Consider the following 24,474-nt stretch of genomic DNA (forward strand, 5'->3'; position numbering starts at 1 on the left):
CAACCAGAGTCCCCTCTTTTATATGCCGAGAACTGGGGGACGTTTCCCAAAAACTAGTTTATATAGAGTATATCTTTAGGGGTTAGGGGCATTTCTAACCCTAAGCAAAGCTAGTGGTGGCAAAGTCCATTCAGGGCAGTCCAGTTTCCTGGTGCAATTTAGCTAAGGTTTCTTTAAGAGTCCGGTATCCGCTCTACTTTCCCAGAGCTTTGGGGTTGACAGGAGGTGTGCAGCTTTCACGTGATGTTCAGGAGTTTGGCTGTTTCCTGGACTATTTGTGAGATGAAGGCCAGCCTGTTATCACTTCCAATGGTCAGGGGCAATCCATACCTTGGGATGACCTCCCTCAGGAGTGCTCAGGTGACTTCCCAGCTTTTCTCCATCTTAGTGGGGAAGGCCTCAACCCGTCCAGAGAAGGTGCACACGATTACCAGGAGGTATTTAAACCCTTGGCTAGGCTTGACTTCAGTGAAATCTATCTGTAGGTCCTCAAAGGGTTGTCTGCCTGTGTGTTGTATTCCCGGCCTCATCCCCGGGAGCCCGGCGGCATCGTTCCGAGCACATGTTGTGCATTGTGCTGAGGTGGAAGCACAAAGTGCTGCCAGGTTGGGGAAATAAAAACACCTCTTCAGCAGATTTTCTAGGGAGGTCTTGCCCATGTGTGTGAGGGCATGGCACTGCCTTACTAGATTGCTAGCTTGCCCCTGAGGTATGTATATTTTCCCATTTGGCAGCCTCCACTCTCCTTCAGGGGTCTTCTTACACCCGGCCTGGCGCGACCACTCTACTTCTGCAGGAGCATAGTCCTCTGGGCTGACTTGAATGTCCAGGAGGGGGCCTAACAGTGGAGCAGTTATTTTTGCCTGACCTGCCCCGAGTGCCGCCACCTTGGCAGCCTGGTCTGCTTTTGGATTTCCCCAGGCGACTGCGGTATCAGGCTTAGAGTGGCCTTTGCAGTGCATGACGGCCACCCCGGCGGGTGCCCATACTGCTTCTAGTAGCTGGAATATTTCTTGTTTATTTTTTATCTCTTTTCCTTCTGCTGTCAACAACCCTCGCTCTTGGTATATAGCACCATGAATGTGGAGGGGGGCAAAGGCATGTTTAGAGTCTGTGTAAATGTTGACTTTTTTGTCTTGACTCAACTTTAAGGCCCTTATTAGCCCCCACAGTTCAGCCCTCTGTGCTGACCATCCTGCTGGCAGTGCTTTGGCCTCTATTATCCTGCAGTCGTCCATGTCCGTGTACCTGGCGACTCTCCTGCCACCAATCATATAGCTGCTCCCGTCCATGAAGTAGGTGACATCAGGTTGGGCCAAGGGCTGGTCCCGGAGGTCTGGCAGGCTGGTGTGGACCTCCTTGGTTACTTTGAGACAGTTATATGGTCCGGCTGTCCAAGCTCTGCCATTAAATAGGTGGCTGGATTGACTTGTTTCACGGTCCTAACTTGTACCCTCAGGTTCCCCTGGAGAATTCCCTGGTACTGGGTTAATCAAGGGTTTGACAGCCACTTATGTTCACCGCATGTGGTACGTGAAGACTGATTTCTTGACCTAGAGTTAACTTGTCTGCCTCTTGCAAGAGGGTCTCGGCAGCAGCGACTGCCCTCAGACAAGGCGGCCAGCCGGCAGCGACACAGTCCAATTGCTTAGACACATAAGCCACCAGATGTTGCCATGGTCCAACAGGCATGGTCAGGACCCCAAGGGCTACCTTGTTTCTCTCGTGGGTATACAGATTAAACGGCCGCCCTAGATCTGGCAGTCCTAGGGCAGGAACATCACTGAGGCGCCCCTTGATATCTTGGAAGACTTTTTCTTCATTTTCTCCCCATTCTAGGGGCTTGGTATCCGGACCCTTCAAGGCCTGGTAGAGGGGCTTTGCCATGGTGGCAAATCCTGGCATCCATATCCGGCAAAATCCCTATTCCCCAAGAAATTCCTGCAATTCCCATCGAGTGGGGGTGGGGAGGGAATCTGGCTATGACAGCCTTCCTCTCAGTGCTCAGGGCCCTCTTTCCCTGTGAGATGAGGAACCCTAAGTATTTTACTTGTTTCTTCCAGGACACCCAATACCCTAATTCAGCCAGGCACTTCAGCAGTGTGCGTGTTCCCCTCCCAGCACCATTCCTGGGATGGGGCCGCCAGGAGTAGGTTGTCTACATATTGCAGAATCATCAGATCCGCTCCCTCTCGTCGTAGGGCTTCAGGTCTCTTGCTAGGACTTCCCCAAATAAGGTTGGGGAGTTCTTAAACCCCTGAGGCAGTCTAGTCCAGGTCAATTGAGTCTTGACCACACTGTGCGAGTCTTCCCATTAGAAGGCAAAAACGGGTTGGCTGGAAGGTGCCACAGGAATGCAGAAAAAGGCATCCTTCAGATCAAGGCAGGTAAACCACGTTGCTGCTGGGGGAAGCTGGCTCAGGGGCGGGTACGGGTTCCAGACGACAGGGTGGAGGGTTACAGCTGGTAATCCTCCAGCTGTAACCCTCAGCTGGCCCACAGATGGCCCACAGATCCTGGACAGGCCAGTACCCGCTCCCGTCCAGCTTCTTGACTGGCAGAAAAGGGGTGTTCCACTGGGACTGACAGAGGACTAGTATTCCGTCCCGTAGGTGTCTGCAGATGACCTCGGAAATCCCTAGGCAGGCCTCTCGTGACAGAGAATACTGCCGCAAGTGGCGGGGCTTAGTCTCCCACTTGAGTTCTATGACTATGGGGGTCTGGGTTTTAGCTCCTCCGGGCGGGTTACCTTCAGTCCAGACCTCGGGGTATTCTTCACGCAGCTGGGCCTTCAGTCCCAGTCCTGGTTCTGTCTCACTTGAGTTCCCTGCATCCTCCAAGTGAAGCCGGTACTCTTCCTCCCTCGGGAGGACTACACCAGGATGCTCAGGGTCTGTACCTGCAGGTGGGCATCCCCGGAAGGCTGGAAGATGACCCGTGCTCCGAGCTTCGTGAGTAGGTCATGTCCCAATAACGGGCCGGGGCACTCGGGTAGGCGGAGGAACTCGTGCCTGACGGTATGTCCCCCTAGTTCTACAGTACAGGCTTGGCAAAATCATTTAGGGCTACTGGGGCATCCGGTAGCCCCTATAATGGTGATTTCTTGCTCCGGAGGGGGGCCACCGGAATTGTTACAACTGAGTGTGCTGTGCCAGTATCTACCATGAACAGCAGGCTGTGGCCCCCTACTTTCATTTGGACCATGGGCTCTTGGGGGCCTAGATTCAGAGAGCCCAGTCTTACTCAGTCTGAGCCCAGCCCGGCCAAGTGGAGGATAGAGGGAGCTGCTCCCTCGGCCTCCTGTTTGGGGAGTTTTTTCTTCCGATTCGGGCACTCCCTTTTCCAATGCCCTCTCTCCTTACATAAGTGTACTGGTCCCGCTCCACACTCCAGTGCCCTGCTCCCTCCCTTCTTCTTTCACCTTCCTTGTCCGGTGGAGGGCGCCCGAGGGCCATAGCCAGAAGGGCCGCTTTCTTTACTATCCTCTTCCGTGTCTCCCTCTCGGCAGCTTCCTCCTGGCTGTTGTAGACCCTGTTAGCAACCTCGACTAGCTGGCTTATGTTCATTCCTGCAAAACCCTCAAGTTTCTGGAGTTTCTTTCGGATGTCCGAGGCTGACTGTGACATATAGGTTGTACTGACCATCCGCTGGTTGTCGGCGCACTCCAGATCAAAAGGAGTGTAGATAGGGTAGGCTCCATACAGTCGCTCAAGAAAATCTCCTGGACACTCGTCAGGCCTTTGAGTGACGTTAGCCACCTTGGACATGTTGGTGGGTCTCCGTGCCCCGGCACAGATTCCACGGAGTAATGCATCACGGTAATGGGCCAGGACCGCTTGTCCTTCCTCTGTGTTGTGGTCCCAGTCTGGCTGGGTCTCAGGGGCTGCTAGTCAGGCCCACTGGATAGGGTCTAGGGTCACCACAGGAGCAGTCACCTCCAGGTGACAGTGTGCCTCTTGTATGATGTGTCAGCGCTCCTCCGACACATTACCCTGTAATGAACAGGGTAAGTAGGAGCTGCCGGCAATCAAACTAAGTTGGGCGGTGAGTCTGCATGATAGACTCCATAAGGTTAATCAGAGCCTGCGGTTTTTCGGAATAGGAGGGAGTATGATGTTTTCAATTAAGGAGGTCAGTCGTGGTGAATGGCTGATAATAAACCATAGTTCGACCTGGTTGCCCCGTACCATCCGAGCCCATGTGCAGCGGAGCCTGAGTCTCCCTGAGTCTCCCTGAGTCTCCCTGAGTCTCCCTGAGTCTCCCTGAGCAGTAGTTGCAGCCCCGGACAGCTGCGCAATCGATTGGCGACCGGAGAGGCTGGGGGAGCATCCGGTTCTGATGGAGGCACTGAAGGAGGCAAGGCGTCTAAGGCTTGAGAGGGTTCCCGTGCTCGGAGAGCATATAGGGGTGGAAGGGCCACTGGGACCTCTTCTTCAGGATCTCCCTTAAAAATAGAAGGTCGGCGTGCCTGGGCTACGAGCACTTGGGCCGGGGTCGTGCTTTGAGAGCCTCAGGTACAGCGTGGCCGGCCTGCCTTTCGTGGGTCTCCCGCTTTGCCAGATGCCTTGACTGAATGCTTCACGCAGCGCTGCAGCCACCCTGGCATGTCCTGCACTAATTCCTGCCAGTGGTCAATGTAAACATACTGGTCGGGATAATCTGGCCTGCCTGTAACTATGAGAGGGACCGCCCCTATGATGCCTAGGTTCAGGGAACCTTCAGGGGGCCAGCCTACCCCAAAAGCTGGCCACTCAGATGAACAAAAAGTTTCTAATTGACTCGCATCCATGCTCGGGTCCTGGCCCCAGAACCGATCAAAATTCTGTAACATACAGTCCAGTACTGTGGAAGAGCGCCCCCCCACCACTCCCCATGACAATTCCTCTCAATCGTCGCTGACAGACAAGGGAAGGGATTCTCGGGTCGCCAGCCTGTCCTCTCCTCTCTCGAGGCACTTAGGTCTGTCTTAGCTAAGGCTGCCTGTGTAGAATTCAGGTTAAACTCCCAGCTGTTATGCCGTATGACAGACCGAGGAATCAGGTTAGGACTCACTCACACTCCATAAGCATCAGCCGGTGGAGCAACAAACACAATCATCCACACAGACACATAGAATTATCACGTTCCCACCTGCCCGAACACTGGGAACCCTACCTGGGCCTTCCAACCTGAGAGGTGATCAATCTCTCCTTCCACCACAAGGGTGGGCTTGATTTCGGGCACCGGGTCCCCAGGGCATTTACTAAATGGGAGCCTTCTCAGATTTCACTAGTTCACACCCAGCCAGCCTGGGTCAAAGAGCAGTCTGGAGGCTGAGCCTGCAGAGCCTGGGATGTCCAGGACCCAAAATCACCGGAGCCTGCACCTCCTTTTCACTGCCAGGCCCCACCAGCCGCCCCATGGCCGTCTTCACCGGAGGCAACAACCTGCTCACGTGAATCGTTTCCTGGTCAGGGAACAAACATATTACAGGAAAGTGACTCAGACAGTGTTGGAGTCTGCGAAGTGGAGTTTTATTCACGCATGTGGACCCAGGGGAGACAGTCTCCAAATTCTGGGCCCTGAGTTTAGGTTGGGGTTTGCTTATATTCTTGTTAAAAAGGCAAAAGGAGGAGGGGCAAGGAGTGCAGCTGCTGAAAGCGAGCATACAGAAGCAGAAAGCGAGAGTTAGTGTATGACCTTGAGATAACTGCTTATCTGGGAAAGGCTGCTGTCTGGGAACGGCTGCTGTTCAGCTCCTATCTAAGAATGGCTACTGCTCAGCTATGTCCTGTCACAGTAGGACCTGTAACACAGCATCCTACCTCCCCAGAATGCCCATACCAGTTAGGAATCTCCCTTTTAACTAATGTGTACAGCTTGAGTATTCTGTTGCCAAGTTTCCTTAAATGGTTGGAGGATTGCAGTGTTCATATCTCAGATTCTGAGATTTGAAGGTATAAGGATAAGAATGAGTTATTCCACTAGGGTTTTTATTTGGTTCAAAATTAAAATACACATGAGGGGTGGACTCTCTCCCTCTAGATTATATTTAGGACTGGAGGAAATAAGTATCACTTTGATGATTTGTGTGGTCTTCTCCAAGGCTGATACTTATAACCTTTGAAGAGTTTTCCTACCTCTAAGATTCTTTTTCTGCAGTGTCTCCTTTGCCCAAATTCCTCAGAAAGCAGCACAATGAGGGAGAGAAATGAGAGCTTGACTTTGGATTTTTGCAGTTTGTTTATGTCTTAAAACACCCGGGTTTCAGAGTTAGGTAGATTGGGGTCAAAGATTTGGTATGTAACTTTCAGAAAGTTACTTAAGCCTCAATTTCTCCATCTATAAAATGTGGTTAATTACATCTCCTTTGAAAGGGATGTTCTTTTAGTGCAATACTATAAGGAAGTGTCTAGTACAGCAGTTGGCACATGCCAAGATCTTAGTAAAGCTGCTTATTTCTCTCACTCTCCACCTTCACCCCGTCCATTGGAATGAATATCAAAACCATAAAAGTAAATTCATCTCTATTTTGCCATGTTCTTATTGAGCATTTTTTCCTGAATGTTTTAGGTTTGTCAATACTCAGCCAATGAATAGAGGTATTCACGTTACATGGATAAACATTGGTGTCCAGGTTCATCATCATGTGCGCCCTCTTGCTGTTATTACTGGACAGGTGACATTGACAAGTCAGAGTTCCACAGGGTCCCCTTTGGTCACCTACTGGGCAATGGGCAAGACTCTGAAGAAGCCATTCTATACACAGGATCCCATCTCAGGAAAAGTCCTCATTCCTCAGGGCAACTCAGCCACTGCTACTCATAAGCTTTATCTCAAAGCCAGAATCTGGGAGGGGTTTCCAGCAGTGGTTGGCTACCTACCCAAGAGCCAAATGTGGCCACTTCCTATTTTTATACCAGGGAGCTAAGAAAAATACTATATATTTTAACATTTAGAAAAAAAGAAAGAATGATGTTTCATGACATGAAAATTGTATGAAATTCAAATTTCAATGTCCATATACAAAGTCATGTTGGGATGTAGCCACACCCATCCATTTGTCTGTTACCTATGGAAGCTTGCATGCCTCAATGGCTGAATTCAGTAGCTGCTGCAGAGGCTGTAAGGCCCACAAAGCAATGTATTTACTATCCGGGCCTCTACACTGTTCACTGCCCCCTCTGGTGTCAAGCACAGACTCCAGTCCCTGGCAGCATCGTTCAGCTCTGTGTTGTTTCCACTGAGGCACCCTCCCTCAGCTTTCACTTCTTCAACTGAAGATGATAATAGCATCTATCTACCTCATGGGGCTTCATGGGAATTAAGCAAATATGTAAAGCACTTAGAAGAGGGTCTGGTGCATATTAAATACTATCTGTTTGTTGTTATTATTAGTTGCTACCTTTTTTTTTGTTCCATAAACTAAAGCAGCAGCAGCAACAGCTTGTCAATTTGCTAGCAATAACTGTAAAAATTTCATTTGTAGCACTCCAGTAAATAAGTTATTTTAGCAGTGGGGCAGTAGGAAGAAGTCTAACATCAGCTGAATGACAAGTAGCATAGTTGCTCATCCTCAAAGTTAATTCTGTATTACTTTTACATGCTAGCTACTTCTTTCAAACTTGAGCCTTCAAAGAGCTTACACTCAACTTTGAGTTTTGTCCTCACCATCCATTCTTCATAAGTATTTCTAGTTACTTCGTTCTGAAGAAACAGATAGCAAAGCAGAGGCCAAGGAACAAAATAAAGAACACAGAAATAAATTCACACACATACAATCAACTGATCTTCAACAAGAGAGCAAAAAATACACCGTGGAAAAAGGAAGCTCTCCTCAACCAATGGTGTTGGGAAAACCAGATATGTATGTGCAAGAGGATGATATTGCACCCTTATCTTACATCATCCACCAAAACCAGCTCAAAAGAAATTAAAGACTTAAACGCAAAGCCTGTAACTGTAAAACTCCCAGAAGGAAACAGGGAAAAGCTTCCTGACACTGGTCTCAGCAGTGGCTTCCCGCTGTGACACCTGAAGCAAGGGCAGCAAAACAAACCAGTGGGACCGCATCCAATCAAAAGGGACAGCAAATCAAATCAAAAGGCACAGCAAAGGGAGTAGCGGAATGAAAAGGCAACCCGTGGGAGGGGAGAAAATATTTGCAAACCATATATCCTGTAAGGAGTTAGCTTCCAAAATATATAAGGAACACCTGCAACTCAAGAGAAATAAAACTAATAACTTGAATTAAAAACAGGCTAAGGGCCCTGGCTGGTGTGGCTCAGTGCATTGAGCATGGGCCTGTGAAACAAAGGGTCGCAGGCTCGATTCCCAGTCAGGGCACATGCCTGGGCTGCAGGCCAGGTACCCTGTAGGGGGTGTGTGAGAGGCAACCACACACTGATGTTTCCTCCCTCTCTTTCTCCTTCCCTTCCCCTCTATAAATAAGTGAATAAAATCTTTAAAAAAGACTAAAAAAATTGAACTAGGGACTTAAATAGATATTTCAATAGACATTTCTCCAAAGAAAACTTCCAAATGGCCAACAGATGGATTACAAGGGGCTCAAAGTCACTAATTATCAAAGAAACTCAGATCAAAGCCACAATGAGATATCACCTAACACCTGTTAGAATGGTAATTACTAAAACATACATAGTAAGTGTTGGCAAGTGTGTGGAGAAATTGGAATTCTTGCAGATTGTTGGTGAGAATGGGGAATGCTGTAACCACTATGGAATACAATACAGAGGTTCCTCAAAAATTGAAAATAAAAGTACCATATGTTCCAGCAATCCTACAATGGATCCAGCCCTAAAAAAAGATTCCTGCCATATGCTACAACATAGATAAACTTCAAGGATGTTATGCTAAGTGAAATAAGCCAATTATAAAAAGACAAATACTGCATGATTGCAATTATATAAGGTACCTAAAATAGTCAAACTTACAGAAACAGAAAGTAGAAAGGGGCTGGAATGAGAAGGAAATTGTTCAGTGTGTATGGAACAATGAGGAGCTGTTCAATAGGCATAGAGTTTCAGTCATGCAAGATAAAAAGGTTCTAGCTCGGCGGTGGCAGTATTGTAGCCAATGAGGTTTACCACTGGCACAATTATTTTTCCCAATGTCCACTGTGACTACTTGAAATATACTCGACAATGGCAATTTCTGACAGTCTCTATGGAAACTGAACTTAAAAAAAATGATAAAAAGTTTCCAAAGATATAGTACAACACTGTGCACATAGTTAACAATACTGTACGCTTAAATTTTTGTTGAGATATGTTAAGTGTTCTTATCACAAACAAAAAAAAATAGGAAAAAACCCACAGAGACCATGGAACTCATAAAATATCTAGTGTACTTCGATGCTTGCTATAGTATTTGTAAACAGTAATCCCCTTTCTGAATCAAACACAAATCAAGTAATACATAGTTTATTTGATATGAGACAACAGGGACTATTGGAACTCTTTTCTCATAATTCAAGGCTTTCACTTTTGGACTTGGGGTGTCCAAGTTGGGAAGGGAGCTATACATAAGAGGAAAGCAATGACCGTGTGGCTTTCATTTTTTCTGTGCAACCTCACAGCAAATATTGTGAATCCTACTCATTAATGCATTGTAAAAATGTTAAGATTAAAAAAAATAACATTCTGCGAGACTGAAATTACGTGAATCAAAACCAAACAATCTCACGTCTGAATGGCTTCAGGCTGTTCAACTGGGTAAAGAGGAAATATGTGAGGTAAGGAAAACCATTTTTTCGGAATCACCTAAGTGAAATTCCAATCCCTGACCTTCCTGCGTATGTACCAGCACACTCTTCACTTGCTCTAAACTTTTCTGGTATAAACAGTAGCTGAGTCATTCTGGAGCGAGGGTTAGTTTGCCTAATTCATCCAGATACGAATTCAAATTCCTTTTCTAAGAACCATCTGGGCCAGGCTGCCCTGCCCTGCACGTCCCCTCCGTCCTCCCCAGGCTGTATCGTGCAACGCCCAGCTTAACCCCGAGAGATGACAAAGTCCCTTAGCGAGGAACCAGGCCGTTGTTGTTCAGGGAAAAGTGCAACCGCACGCCAAACACTCCCTTGCACACAGTTCCTGAATGTTATTACTGTTTTCCAAGGGAGCTTTCATATTTTGATCTTTCACCCACGCCTCCTTGCCTCACAGGCTCCTAAGAGCTGCCCTAAAGTATTCGGCCCCTCCAACAATACTGCACTCTGATTAGAGCCGGTCAGACCTGCCCAGTAAACTTGTTTAAAGTAAAAAAGTCAGAAAAACAGTCATATAGGAAGAAAAAATTCCCTGGGCCCTGTATAGATGTTGGAATGTACCATTCGTTCCGAAGGGAGGAAAATCCTAAGTGTGAACTAATTCGCAGGTCTTAAGTCCCTTACTGGATCTGGTATGATGCACGACCTGGGCTGGTGAAACATAAAAACAGAGTAGGACGCAGGCTGGGGCCCCAGGGCGCCGCAGAAAGTCGCGCGGGCCGCGGCTCCCGGGCGCGTCCCCCGCCGGTCCTCTTGGTGCGACCCGGGCGGCCCCGAGCACTGGCGGCTAGGTGGGGCGTGCAGGGCGGCGCCAGCGCAGTCTGCACCATGGCTTACCCCGGGCACCCCGGCGCCGGCGGCGGGTACTACCCAGGTGGGGTAAGTGCAGCTCGCGCGGGCTCGCGGCCCAGGCGCGACCCCCCGACGCCGGGGGCGCCCAGAGGACTCACTTTATGACTTCGCTGGGGCGGCTCCGCGGGCGCCTCCCGCCTCTGGCTTCTCCTTGCCGGCTGCCTCGCCCCTGGTCTTTCGACCTCTTTCTCTGCCTCCCTCCTTCTCTCTGTCCCCTTTGACTCACCACGGGTGGAATGCGGTTCCAGAAGCCCACCCAGCGACTCTAGGATACCTGGCTTGAAATTGTGCAAATTGGGTGTTGGCTTCCTCCTCCTCCTCCTGTGTTTTTTCTAAGAGCAACAACCATTTTAATCTAGAATGGTCCAGAGATCTACTTCTCCCTTTAAAAGAAAGTGAGAAAAAGAGGTCAGGGAAAGGCCGCCAGAGTAAAAGTCTTCCGGGAGGAAGGCCCCCTCGCCCAGCGTCTGGGATGCGCGTTGTCGTGGGAACTGTTTCCAAGACTGGACGTTCCCTCACGAGGAAAAGCCCGACCCAGACACACCTTACTCCTCCCTGGCTACACCTGCCCCCAAACGCGTTGAAACTACCGTGAAACTCTATAAGAGGATTTAAGCTTGGTCTTAAACAGCTTGTCTGGCTTGCATTTACTTCAGTAACCTGAAAGTTACCAGGATTTATGTAAGTTGCTTCACTTAACGCAGATGTCACCCACAAGACAATTCATTTTGGTCCAAGCCTCTCGTTTTTAAATTAAGGGGAGTGGAATGGAAGAAAGGAGCAAAGTGACTGCAGTTAGAGTGTGCCCGGTGGTGGGGCGGTAAATGTCTTGCTTTGCACAAAGACTTGCAGTGGTGAAAGAACAAAACTTGGTTCAGCAGAATGAAACTGAACTTGTGTTTTCTATCTTGCAGTATGGAGGGGCTCCCGGAGGGCCTGCATTCCCTGGACAAACTCAGGATCCGCTGTATGGTTACTTTGCTGCAGTAGCTGGACAGGTTAGCATTACCCTTTCATATTAAAGAGTCATCATATTCTACATTTGTATTAGTCTTTCTTATGGTGGCCAGGAAAACGACCTTTCCTCTGGAAAAGAATTGCTTTTCCAAAAGAAAAGAAGAGAGAAAGGAAATTTGTCAGTTACTTTTTTTGAATATCCAGAACAAATGAGGACAAAGTGTTACTGGTGTTATGTTAGTTCAGTTCAAAACTGAAATTGTGATTGATTTAGGGGCAGACTGAACACAATAGGGGATTGCTAATACCCTTTGAAGGTCTGTGAGGTAGAAAGATGTCTTTAGAACTGGATTGTCAGGGTCTAGGGTGGTTTCCAGAGAAGAAATTGCTGGTCTGGTGAGCACTATTTGTACAATTTAAATGCCTGTGCTAGTGATTCTGTTGCCAGGTTCGAAGGGACACTTTCTTTGGGTTGGATCTGTTAATCTCTTGCCCCCTTAGGAAATAGATTTTTATGGTAAAAAGCCACCAGCTTCAAAATAAGAAAGTTACTGCTCTCTTCTTACTATCAGGAAGTTAATCTTGTGAACAGTTTCTCTTTTGATGGAGATGCCGTTACTAGGTCAGCTCTTCTGTGTCCTCAGTAGGGGTTGTGGCCTGTTGACCCAAAGAGATGATTAAGGTCTGTACCCCAAGGTCCTTCACTTTTAAATTCTGAATTGTGTGACTTTTGGTGGTGTGCATTGAGAAAGGACACTTCCTTAGCCCAGGAGGTTGCTGTGTCTGCTCACTACGCTGTTGGTGTAACCCCGGTGTGTCCAGAGGGGATGGGTGCCCATATGAATTCAGTTTAGCTCTGTTTAGATAAAAAATTAGAAATAATACAACCTAAATGTGGAAATGCCATAGACCATATGGGATAAAAACCTAAGACCACCTTTTAGAATAGCATTCTAAGAAGTATAGTTTGAGAAAACTGGGTGGAAAGTTGACTCTAAAACTGAAAGGGCTTCCCTTTAAGTATCTGCTTAATCTGTTAATGATCCGTATCTTTGAAACCACAAGACACAGCAAAGCTCAAGACTCACATTCTTAGATGGCCTCCAGCCTGTAAGTGACCCCACCTGCTTAGCTTTCAGCAGCCCTGGCCTGTATCAGCATATCCACTGTCTTTCAAATTATTGACCCTGCTCTTCATTCAGAGCTTACAATACCTATGGACTTGTGAAATTAGGTATTTTATTTTTAACTTCCTAAAAATAACATATATTTAGTTCTGACCTAAGCCAGCCAATAAATAGGCACTTGGGAATCTGTATCTTCCACACATGCGTAGTTGTGACGTGAAAAAACCATTTGCCATATTGTAAGCAACCGTGATCACAAAGGTTTCTCTCTGAACCAAGCTTTTTATTTACTGATGTCAGCTGTGTGCCCTGCTTTCCCCTCCTAAAAAGCTAGAAAGAGGAATACGATTTTTAAGCAACTGCATAAATTATTTTATTTTAAAATGCTTAACTTTGGTATTTCCTCACTCAGAGTCAGAGAAGAGTAGTTCAAGACAGAAACTAGTTTTATTCATTCATTAAAACATATTAAGTATCAATGGAAGAAACTGAATGCACCTTAGTGTTTTATTGAGAGAGGAACCTTATACTTAGGAATGTTTATGCCAAATCTACCTCAGGAATTTAAAGGAGAGGGTGAAAAGATATTGCTAATATTAAAGTATAGGTGTAAGCAGCTTTCTGATTTGGTTAATTCTTGTGTAATAATTATTTAAAATAGAGTCTGAAATTGAACGCCCACTTAGATATTAAGAAATGCATTTTGATGGCCCTAATTATGCATTTGTGGAAGAGGATGTAACAATTTTTCTTTTATTATGGAATTATTTTTGGAAGTAGGATGAAGAAAAGAATGCCTGTTGTTGAAATGCATTCTTTAAAGTTTCATGCACAATAATACTCATTTTCTTGGTTATTATTGCTACATTGAATACTGAAAGTAAACAGAGAACTAGAAGGCTCAAATTATGATTGTGATTTTGTGATCTCTCTTCCTATGTTTGTTTTCAAAAGGATGGACAAATAGACGCGGACGAGTTGCAGAGGTGCCTGACGCAGTCGGGCATTGCTGGAGGGTACAAACGTAAGTTCACGGCCTTGAGGTTGCTCTAGAAGCACCCTTGCATTTCACATCCCAGCCGTTGCCCGTGATCACAGCCTTCAACATGTAGAATTTCAAAAGCTGCATTTGGTTTACTTCAAAACATGAATTTGAAATCAGTTTTTAAGAAATCATTCCACACTCCCTGCCAGTTTAGTGAGTTTCTTATTGGGTTCCACATATCTGGAACCATTCAAAGCAGGAACCACTTACATGGCTGGCCTCTTCATGGAGGATGAGTCAAAGGTGCTGAAATGAAATCTGCCAGATCAGGTGTCTTTAATGACAGGAGAATGTCCAACCTATAGAAAAGTTTTATAAGAGTTTATTCAAGCCAAAATTTTGAGGACTTGCCGAAAGCAAAATCTCAAGGGCCTGAGAACAGGATCCGGAGAATGGCAGTTTTGCATTTCCTCTTAGGTATTTTGAATCAAGGGGAAAAAACGTAAGGAAGGTACATGAAATCCATCAGTGGTAGATTAGGGAGGCCAGAGAAAGCAAAGTAGGGAAATCTCTAGGATTGGATAAAAGGCCAAGTAGAAAAGCACATGACTGTACATTGGTGGGCACAGGATAGTTAATAATTAACATTGGCAGCACATAACTGGTCCTTTGGGAACGAGGTAACAGTGAGGGCTTCTGTCGTCTCCTGCTCTGGTTTCTGAGTCACCCTAGGTATGTCACAGTGGACAAGGCTCATGTAAGGTAAAGACTGACCTTTGCTAAGGAAGATACATGTCTGGGTCATGACTTCTCACCTTGACCTGTCCAGTTAGGAATTTATGATCACTCAGACCATCCTGTGTGGTTAGTTTAGGTCACTGAGCATGTCAGACCTGTCCTCAATAGCTAACATTTACTGCTATTTGCTAATAAGAGCTTACTTAGTCCCCAGCCTGGTGGCCAAGAGCTGTGAGAGGCTGGTCTTGGGCACTTTGTCCCCGAGTGGCCTGCCTGCACTCCTGGTTCCGATGGCTGGGCTTGTCCTTCACCCGAGTCCTCAAGGAGCCAGTTGTGCTAGCTGGTCTCTAAGAATGCCACTGGCACCTTGAACGCTGGCCATGACATTCCTAGGTCTTCCCTCTTTCTTTCCCCCTTCCACCTCAGAGAAAGTGTTCTGGTTGAGTAGGACCTTCCCTCCTAATTTCTAAACTCGCTACGCTAGTTCTCCTTTCCCCTCCTCCCCAGTTCCTCAGACTGCATCTGCTGCTCTGTAACACCACTTCCTGCCCTTTGCGCTCTGCTGCAAGCTGGGGACTTGGAGCTGTTGCAGACATGCTGCCTCCCCACTTCGGGCTCCACATTACCCCACACTCGAAGACCTTCTGCCTCTTTTCAAACCAGATCTTGACCATGACAGATACCAGGGTAGACAGTAGTGTACTGACTGAGGTCTTTAGCTGCCCACTACTTTGCCCTTTGTTAATTGAGGCAGAACATCAAATCAAAGCCCTTCCTGGTAGACTGTGAATTAAAATGCTCAAAAATTCACCCCTGAGGATTTATAGTGGCGTTTTTTGACTGTTTGACATGGGATGTTCACTAGATGGCTCTCTTTTTAAACTCTTTGCATCTCTGTTTTTATCCTTTGTGTTATATAACTTCATCGCCCTATTAATATTTCTCTTTGGGGGGAATTAATACAAAAGAGGAACCTTTTGCATTTCTGTCATTTGATCTGGTCCTAACCAAAAGAAGCACTTTCTAGATCAGGGGATTTTTTTTGTTGTAGGCAGTGCATTTAAACTGTTAACTGCTAACCTCAAGCAGTCGGGTCTGGTGAACAGAGAGGTCTAACAACAGTGGTCACAAGAGTGAGCTGTGTCACAACGCGCGTATCATTCCACACTCCCTCAGTAGAAGTGTAGTAGATTTTAAAATCTGACTAACAAAGTGGCTTGTATATCCTCAGAGAGTAGTCTTTTAAGCCACACTTCACCACGGCTGTAGACCATTGAGCAGTGGAGGAGACATTTCCTGGTCATCGGGGTGTGTGACTGAGCTCATTTGTTTATGCCATCTGGTGGTGGAGGCCGAACTGAACCACAGAACCTTCTGCTGCAGAGGCGTCGGACTGGGTTTTGGGCTACAGTACATTCGTGGGTGTTTCACACCCAGCTTCCAAACTAAAACAGCACAGACAGGGCATGGGGATGTGCCCCAGCTCAGTATCTACAGACACTTTTTAACCTGTTTAAAAGGAAGCAGCCACATCTGGAGGTGGAGCTGATGAGGACAGTTGCTCTAGCTTATGAGACATTAATTCAGGTCCTCTTCTCCCCCTCTAGTGTTGTTGCTCCCCCAGCGAGCGCCCTTGAGAGAAGCAACTGGGGGTAGGGCTTTCCTGCTAGGTCTGTGACATCGTGAGTTTCTACTAGAAGCGAGATGTTGGAGGCATTCTAGTGCAATGTGTTGGAGGAAGAGAGTAAAAGTAAAATTATAGTAAAGATTATTTCAAAATTATTTAAAATAGAATTAGTATTAATAAAAGGTTTCTCTGGGGGAAATACAAGTAATATTAAGCAAGAGTTTCCTCACCCATGCTTATTAGACATCAGCATTCTCACCCCTAGAACTGTCCAGAATGGTGAACTTTCTATTTGGTCACTTTTGTTAACTGCCCATTGCATTTCCTCCCTTTTAAACACACACACACACACACACACACACACACACACACACACACACGCGCGCGCGCGACCAGATTTCTGTTGTCCCTGAAACACAGCTCTGACTTCTCACTCTCCCCCTCTCAAAATCTTGAGTAGCTCTATGATGCCTGTAAAGTAAAAGGTAAATGGTTTATCAGGAATTCAAGATCCTCTGACTTAGCCTCATTGAAATGCACCTGCTTCTTCCCACTTCCTTTGTCTGCCCTGACTTTCCCGCTTCTCTTGGCTTATGTTGGCCTGTAGCTCTATTTGGCGGTCACCAAATGTCCCCTGTCTTTCTGTCATTCTCTCTGGCTTAAATGCTGCTTCTATGAAGTGTTTCTTACTAGGAAAGAGCCTGTAAGTTACCTCATTGCATCTTACTCCGGAGCACTCTTACTTAACACACAATTCTAGCGAGTGTATTTATCTAGTTTCATATAGGAGCTTATTGTGCATGGAAAGACATCAGGCAATTTGAGGTAGGAGGTTACTGTTCAGTGCTTGACATTAAAGGGAAAAGTAAGAAAAATATGATTAGACAACTAGCAAACCAGCAATCTATAGTCAATTAGGAGTAGCAACAAAGCACCCCTACCTTCCTACTCACCATGCTGGATGTAATATGTGGTTCATTATGTTGAATTGAACTCACTCTGTTACAGTTTCGAAGGTAAGAAAGTATATAGTGTTTTTAAAAGAATATGATGATAGAAAGTTTAAGCCTGTCCAAGAATATGGATAATTGTACAGTGAACTTCTGTAACCATCACTCAGTTTCAATAGTTAACACTGTGTTGCCATTCTTATTTCATCAATGAACCTGCCCCTTTCCTTTGGAAGCAAATACCAGATTTCTTAACGGTCATTTTGTGTACAAATAACTTCAGTGTATACTTTTCTAAAATATAAAGACACCTTTCCCCCCAACTTGAAAACCATAATGACACCTAAAAATACTGTAACAGTACTATGCAATGCCTTTTGTAAAATATCTACTTCAAAGTTCCATATAATTTAGTTCCACATAAGTTGAGTAGCATATAAAAATGAAAGTGTATAAATCATACTCTTAATTTGAAGGTATCTAATATAATGTGAATTTTAAAAATTGTGTTGATGTGTATGTACTCTCTTGATTTAACAGCTTTTAACCTGGAGACTTGTCGGCTTATGGTTTCAATGCTGGATGTATCCTTTACCTTGATTGCTGCTTTGAGTATTTTTTCTTGTCAAAAAAAAAAAATCCTCCCTAAAGGAATTCACCTAAGAATTAATACCTGGTAAACACAGTGACTAATGACAAAAAATATTCTCCCCAAACCATTAGCTTTTAAGATGGAATTTGGAGAAAGGAAGGAAGCTCAGTAACTAGAATGGTGGTGGTTCAAGAACCGAAGGAAGTGTCCCAGGAGAACAGCGTAGAACCTGAGCGGTCAGGGAAGCTTCTGCTGTAACGGTGGTCGCTCCGTGTGCCTACCCCCTGACCTTCCAGCAGGGGGGTTTCACGGCGCAGAGGTTGGACTCGGTTTAGCGAGTGCTGACCCCACACTGCCTTCCATCCCACCTCCTTCCCAGAAGTGACAAGCCTGGGTCTGGGGGGGCTTCCCGAGAGAGGGTGAGAGCCAAGAGCACCCCAGGACGGAGAGTGAGCAGCCTAGCCTGGGGCACCCCCAAGGTGGGGTACAGCCCCAGTAACAAGGGTGCTTTCTACCTGAGGCTCTTCCTGTCATTTCCTTGTAATCACATCACATAGACTAGCTTTTCTCCCACGATGAAAAGATGTTCTCAGAGCTTTTTCTCTACTTGCCCTGTTTACTCTATCATTAGTGTGTCTTTTTATTATACCATACCAACAAGAACGTGTAACATTTGTAACCTCTTTAGCAGCAAGAACATTAAATTTCCTTACCATTGATCTTTGATTAAATCATTAGACACTGTTGCTCCCCCAAAATGCTGTCTTCCTTAATGGCAGTGCAGAGAGATCTGTCAGGCACGATGGGTTTCAGTGAATTTAAGGAGCTCTGGTCTGTCCTGAATGGCTGGAGGCAACACTTCATGAGTTTTGACAGCGACAGGAGTGGGACAATAGACCCTCAAGAACTGCAGAAGGCGCTGACAGCAATGGGTGCGTATGGGGAGGAGCAGTGTTTTTCTAATTTCTAAAACTTAAGTGCTACATGAAGGCAGTTTCTATATTCTAGAAGTATGGTGTGTTCATAATTCAGAGGAGTACCACCAGTCTTAAAAAATTGTGCTTGATTATTTCTGATGATCTTTCTGTAACCCTTTAACACTTCTGGCTGGATGGTTTTTCTTCCTCTCAGGATTTCGGTTGAGTCCCCAGGCCGTGAATTCAATTGCAAAACGATACAGCACCAATGGGAAGATCACCTTCGATGACTACATCTCCTGCTGCGTCAAGCTGCGTGCCCTCACAGGTGGGTGTGTTCCTTGGGAGGGTGTCAGCACCAGCCCAGGAGACACTAATTTTCATAACATCTTATTTCTCAGTGCTTCTGAACTTTTATTGTCCTAGTCTTTTTTCCCCTAACTTAAGTGTCTTTTTTATTAACATTGCTATTAAACTTATCTAGCAGAATAGTAGTTTTGTTTTTTTTTGTTTCAGAAATTTGAGATTTGTACATGATCTGCCATTAAAGAAATCCTAACTACATTTTACTGAAATGTTCCAAAACATAACAAACTAATTTTGATCAGAGTATGAGCACTATTCTGTGATTTCTTCCTAGTATTTGAAATATTTGAAGAGTGAAATTACTCATTCGTAGTGCTCTTTCCTATTTCTCCCTGACAAAGTAATTTAAAATAGGGGTCATCCGTGACAGGTGTATTTCTTAAATGATGAGATGTCAATAGTTGGTATACGTTTCTATTCCCTCTATTCTTTGTCTTTCCTTTGTATATCTTTTCCTGTTCCATTCCTCTCTCTTTACTCTTTTTTAATATCGGGTTTTATAGTTTTTACTCATCCTAACAAAAATTAGTGGGCAGATTATTTTATCAAAGAAAATCCTTTCCTCGAACCAAAGCATCACAGGTTCGATTCCCAGTCAGGGCACATGCCAGGGTTGCAGGCCACGGTCCCCAGCAACCACACATTGATGTTTCTCTCTTTCTCTTTCTCCCTCCCTTCCCTCTCTAAAAATAAATAAATAAAATCTTTTAAAAAAGATAAGCTAGAAGAATATTTATTAAAAAAGAAAAAAAGAAAATCCTTTCCAATAGGGCAGAGCTCAGATGAGTGGAACATTTTGTCACAGCCGATTTTTCATAGTAGGGACTCTACCCACTCTCTCCTAATGTGATATAAAGAAGTTTGAATTTCTGTGCTTTCATCAAAATTAAGTAATGGCCTCAGAAGTTGCACAGGTTTTACCTACTTTGGGTAAGGTATTTTCTTCCAGCTCTACATTGAAAAAGACAATTAGCCAGTTTCTGCATGTTGTATATTATTTCTATTCATACTCACATAGTTGGCTTCTCTGCTTTGATGTTTTGGTTATGTTGGCTGGTTGTACAACTTAAATGTTACTGCATTGTGAACCCAAAGTGAAAACAGTTAACTATTGTGAGTTCATATAAGATGTAAAAAAAATTTTTTTATTGTTGTGTTTTACAGACAACTTTAGACGACGGGATTCTGGGCAGCAAGGTGTTGTGAATTTCCCGTATGATGATGTAAGTCTCAGTAGACTCAGAACTGAGTAGATGAGTAAGATGTGCACCAAATGGGTACCCCTTTTAAAGTTAACCATTAGAGCATCTTCAAGATGCAGAGGAGCGCAGGCTTAAATGATCAGAAGGAGTCACTATTAAAAACGTATTGATTTCATTTGTTACTCATCGTACCCATACATAGACCACTGTTTGCTCTGCATTAAAAGACCTGAGTCAAAGCCCAGATCGTCCCGCTCATCAGCTGGTCCCATAGGCAGGTTTCTGTGTTGCTCCAAGACTGTTTGGGGGAAGAGAAAGTAGTGACAGTGCCCTCTGCCCTGGGCTGGTGTGAGACTTCAGTCTGGAGTGGCCTTGAAAAACATTGTGCACATGTTGTATCTGTGTTTGCATTCTTCCCAGTCACTGAGCAGTGACTTGAATGGCTCAAAACTGCGTTTGACACACCCGTGTCCTTCACTGGGGACATCAGGCGCAGACTTAGGTCACAACTTAAAACAGTGCATTTACTGAACGAACAGCCATGCTGAATGAGGCAGGCTAAGGCCATGTCACAGTGTGAAGGTAACCAGAGGCCATCTTCAGTGGCATTTGCTGGACGTACTTAACAGAGTTAGGGGGATGTTTACTTGTTTCCCCATTTTTGGCTTTAAATTGCTTTTTGTAAAAAAATTGCTTTTAGAATAGAGTCACTGTGATAATTGAATGTACTAAATGTTTTTCCATTACAAAAGACAAAGATGCATGTGTATATGGCTTAGCAGCTGCTGAAGTTGCTAAGTGAATACACTTTTAAAAGGTTTGGGTGTAAATATGTTTACTTTTCCTGCTTAAAGATGTGTTCTCTTTAGTGTGCAGCTTCTCGGGTGACAGTTTCGTCACTGTTTCCAAAGATGTAGAATCAGCCTGTGGAGTGGAAAGTGCACAGGCTTTGGCCTCAGACGCAGTGACTGAAGAGAAACCTAAACATCGTGACCTTTAGTTTCCTCTTCCCTGAAATAGGGACAGATGGGCTTGGTCTTGCAGGAATGCTACGAGGGTTAGCAAGTTATCCCTGGTGCTAGAATAGTGAAAAAGAAAATCGATAAGAAAATGCAGTCTATTGTTGTGTGTTTAGTGGTGAAGCAAGGGAATATTGCACAGCACATACTGATGCTTCTAAACTAGGTTTCTGAATTGCAGAAGGGTCAGATACTCTGCTTCTGTGCGCGCACACACTTGCATGCTATGATTGCATTAGTTAAGTAGATTGTAAAGGAATTGACTATTTAAAGGAGCTTCGTTAGAGTGATGGAGTAATCCTGTGTAGTGCGGAAGCCTCCATGTGACATGAACATATGAACTCACCTGTTATTTCTGTTTGTGAGTAGGTTCCTTTGATCATGCCCATTTCTAGAGTCTTTTATTTATTTATTTTATTAGAGTCTTTTATTTCTAGAGTCTAGATATTATTTGGAATTTAAACAGTTCTTCATCCATTGGAGTCAGATCTGCTCCCTGTAAGCTTTGATGTGAGGAACCCCAAACGACCCTTTCCATATGGCATTTACCCTTCTTTTATCACGGACTTTTTTGAAATCCATAGTTCAGATTAGCATACGAAAAATGTAAGCTACCTAAAAATAATGCAGGGTGTGCCAGGATCTGCGGTGTAACGCTGATGCCCCTCTCTTTCAGTTCATTCAGTGTGTCATGAGCATTTAAACCGAGAGGAAGCGCAGACGCGTGACCGACATTCCCCCGGGAGTTCTGGCTGGCTCTCGCCCCTCGCCTGCAGGAACGCATGGGAACTTGCCTCGCCACTTGTCCTTACCAGTTGCTGTGAAAGTGTATTACTTTATGTACCTCTGTAGTTTTTGTTTTCAGTTTAGATAATAAAGTCTGAAATTTTATTAAGATCAGTTCTGCTAAACCATTTAGAATTTCCTTGAGCCACTGTCATATGCTTTATTTTCTTGCTAAACCTGTTTTATGTAATTGCAGGCATGCAAAGTGTTGACGGCACGTTATAGATTTTCCATTGCAAGATACTAAAGCCTTTTCACCAGGCCACAGCCGTGGTCATTCCTCTCCTAGAAGGGCTTTTGCATGGTATTGAAAGCTTGATGTGTGGAGCATTCTTATCACGTAAAATGGTTAGACCTACTTGGATACAAAAAAGACCGTGGTGACCCAGGCCAGGGTTCACCTTCATGGACACTTAGCACAGGCTGTAGGGCTGACAGATGTCTTCATGGCTGTGTGAGTGGACAGGACCATGAGTGACTATTTTCTGCCTTTTGAAAACCTACTGAATAATGTGAGTGGCAAATACTGTCACCAAGATCTTGTTATCATCCACATAGACCTTTGTGAATCATCCTTAAAAACTTTGTACCTTACGAGCTTAACTATGTAAAAAAGAAAGTTAATAGAAAAAGACTAAGGGACTATATGAAAATTTTAACTATGATTATTTTGACTAATAGAATTCCAGGTGATTCCGTTTCCTTTATGCGTTTCAGTATCCTCTGGACTTCATATAATGTGTGCTCCCCCTTTAAAAACAGATGTTAATTTTTTAAATACTGATGCTTCCATTTTGATATGCCCCGTGTCCACACACTGACAAGGACAGCAGAAGGTCTGGAAAGAGTGCACCGAAACGTGGACGGGACTGCCTGCCCCTGGGAGGCAGAGTCCTGAGTTCATTTTCTTCCTGCTGCTTTCAGAAGGTTCTCTGATAAGCAAATATTACATTTATACTGGAAGATTTCCTATTTTATAGAAAAATTGTAAACCATGAGCTCTTAAGTAACATCTGGATTCTAATGCTGACTGTGCCTCTAATGATATATGTGGTTTGATCATTTCAGATAATCTCAGAGCCTGAGTTCCCCCATCTTTGAAAAGGAGATAACTCTTAACCTCCTGGGATAAATCTGAATATGAAAAATGTGTTGGTATAATAAACACCAATAATGTTTCTGTTTCTTGCATTTAAAGCTAGCGTGATTTGCTGTTTTTGCAAGAGAGCTTAACAGATAAAATAATGAAATTAGTCTGTTTTCTCCCTGCCAACAGCAGAATCCCTGTCTGACCTTAGGGCACAGTGTGACAGCTACCATTCCGAGGTCAACCAATGAAAATAAAAACATTTCTAAGCATCTTTAGCCACCTTTCCCTAGTTATTTTTTTCAAATACTGCTAATAAGTATATATTCATTCTATACATATTTATGTAACCCTAACTGAGTGTTTACGGCACATAGTCCCCCCTGGCTGTACATTACAGTGGAGCACAGTCTGCTTCATACAGGGTGGGGCAGAAGTGGGCTTACAGCTGTGAGTACGTGGAAGAGTTTATTCTCGTATTATTTATTACTGTATTTTCCATACGAACACCTGTATGCCTGCTTTTGCCCCACCCTGTGTACATGGCGAGTATAGGTTCACTCCAGACAACATCTGAGGCCACAAAGCTTGGCTTTCCAGAAAAGGGCCCAGGGGACCAGGAGGCAGGGACACCCTCAGTCCCAGTGCCTGCTCTGTGCTCCGAGCTCACCAGGCTCCTCTGAGGAAGTCACAGCTGAAGGGAAGGGTCATTTTCTGGATGACTGTCGTGGTAAGGAAGAAAACCCTTGCAGGGCTATGGGCCATATCTGCTTTGATAAGTCCCGAGGTGTGCTGCACCAGTCATGGTTCTGAACTTGCTTTCGGTTAAGTGCCAATGTACTACAAAACCATGTCTCTGGAAATACTCAATTCAGTTTTAATTATTGATACTTTGTAACAAGTCTCCTTACCTCCTCCACATCTACTTTCACTGTTTCTTTCCGAAAGCCTGGAGCCTAGTCTTCAGCACATCCCTGCAGTTCGAGTTTCCCTCCCGTCGGCAGATTTGATGTATACATCCCTCCTTTAATTACACCAAAGTCTTCATTACAAGTGAATCTCGTGTTGCCTTATTTCTATCTGATGTTGGGTTCTGTGTTTCATTCACTACAGACTCCCCGTGCAACCTCACCCACTTCTTTACACCCGCTTCTTGGTCTGTCTTCCTTAAAGCATGGTAAAGCTATGAAGTCAAACCTCAGTACTTCCATTATCCGGAGAATTAAGTTCCTCAGATCACCCCACCTCAAGATTTAATTTAATTCTACAGATGTGTGCTTTAGCCTTGTGCTTCAAGAGGTCCACTGCCATAGGACGTGGCCACCAGGGGCCTGACGCCCCCCTGGGGACGACTGGCACAGCTCTCACACAGCAGTCACAGCTGTCTCCTGTTCAGCCAAAGTGGAGCCCAGGCCCCACTTCCGCATGACGTTCCGGGTGGTGCCATCGGTCCGGGAGCTGGCGTGTGAGCTAAGACTTCTGCTGTCTCTGCACTAGACTTGG

At 45.1% G+C, this 24,474-nt stretch overlaps 1 protein-coding gene across 1 annotated transcript; it reads left to right on the forward strand.

The window, feature by feature from the left end:
• The first annotated feature begins 10,497 nt into the window (after window positions 1-10,497).
• SRI (sorcin) lies at window positions 10,498-23,081 on the forward strand. The gene is made up of 8 exons (XM_045827148.1): window positions 10,498-10,645; window positions 11,533-11,616; window positions 13,657-13,726; window positions 17,543-17,586; window positions 18,379-18,526; window positions 18,726-18,839; window positions 20,042-20,100; window positions 21,775-23,081. The coding sequence occupies exons 1-8, from the start codon at window positions 10,595-10,597 to the stop codon at window positions 21,799-21,801; spliced, it is 597 nt and encodes a 198-aa protein (XP_045683104.1). The 5' UTR covers window positions 10,498-10,594; the 3' UTR covers window positions 21,802-23,081.
• Window positions 23,082-24,474: the final 1,393 nt, after the last annotated feature.

This window comes from Phyllostomus hastatus, unplaced genomic scaffold (assembly GCF_019186645.2).
Source record: "Phyllostomus hastatus isolate PE091 unplaced genomic scaffold, TTU_PhHast_1.1 phas_scaffold_78, whole genome shotgun sequence".
Lineage (NCBI taxonomy): Eukaryota > Metazoa > Chordata > Mammalia > Chiroptera > Phyllostomidae > Phyllostomus > Phyllostomus hastatus.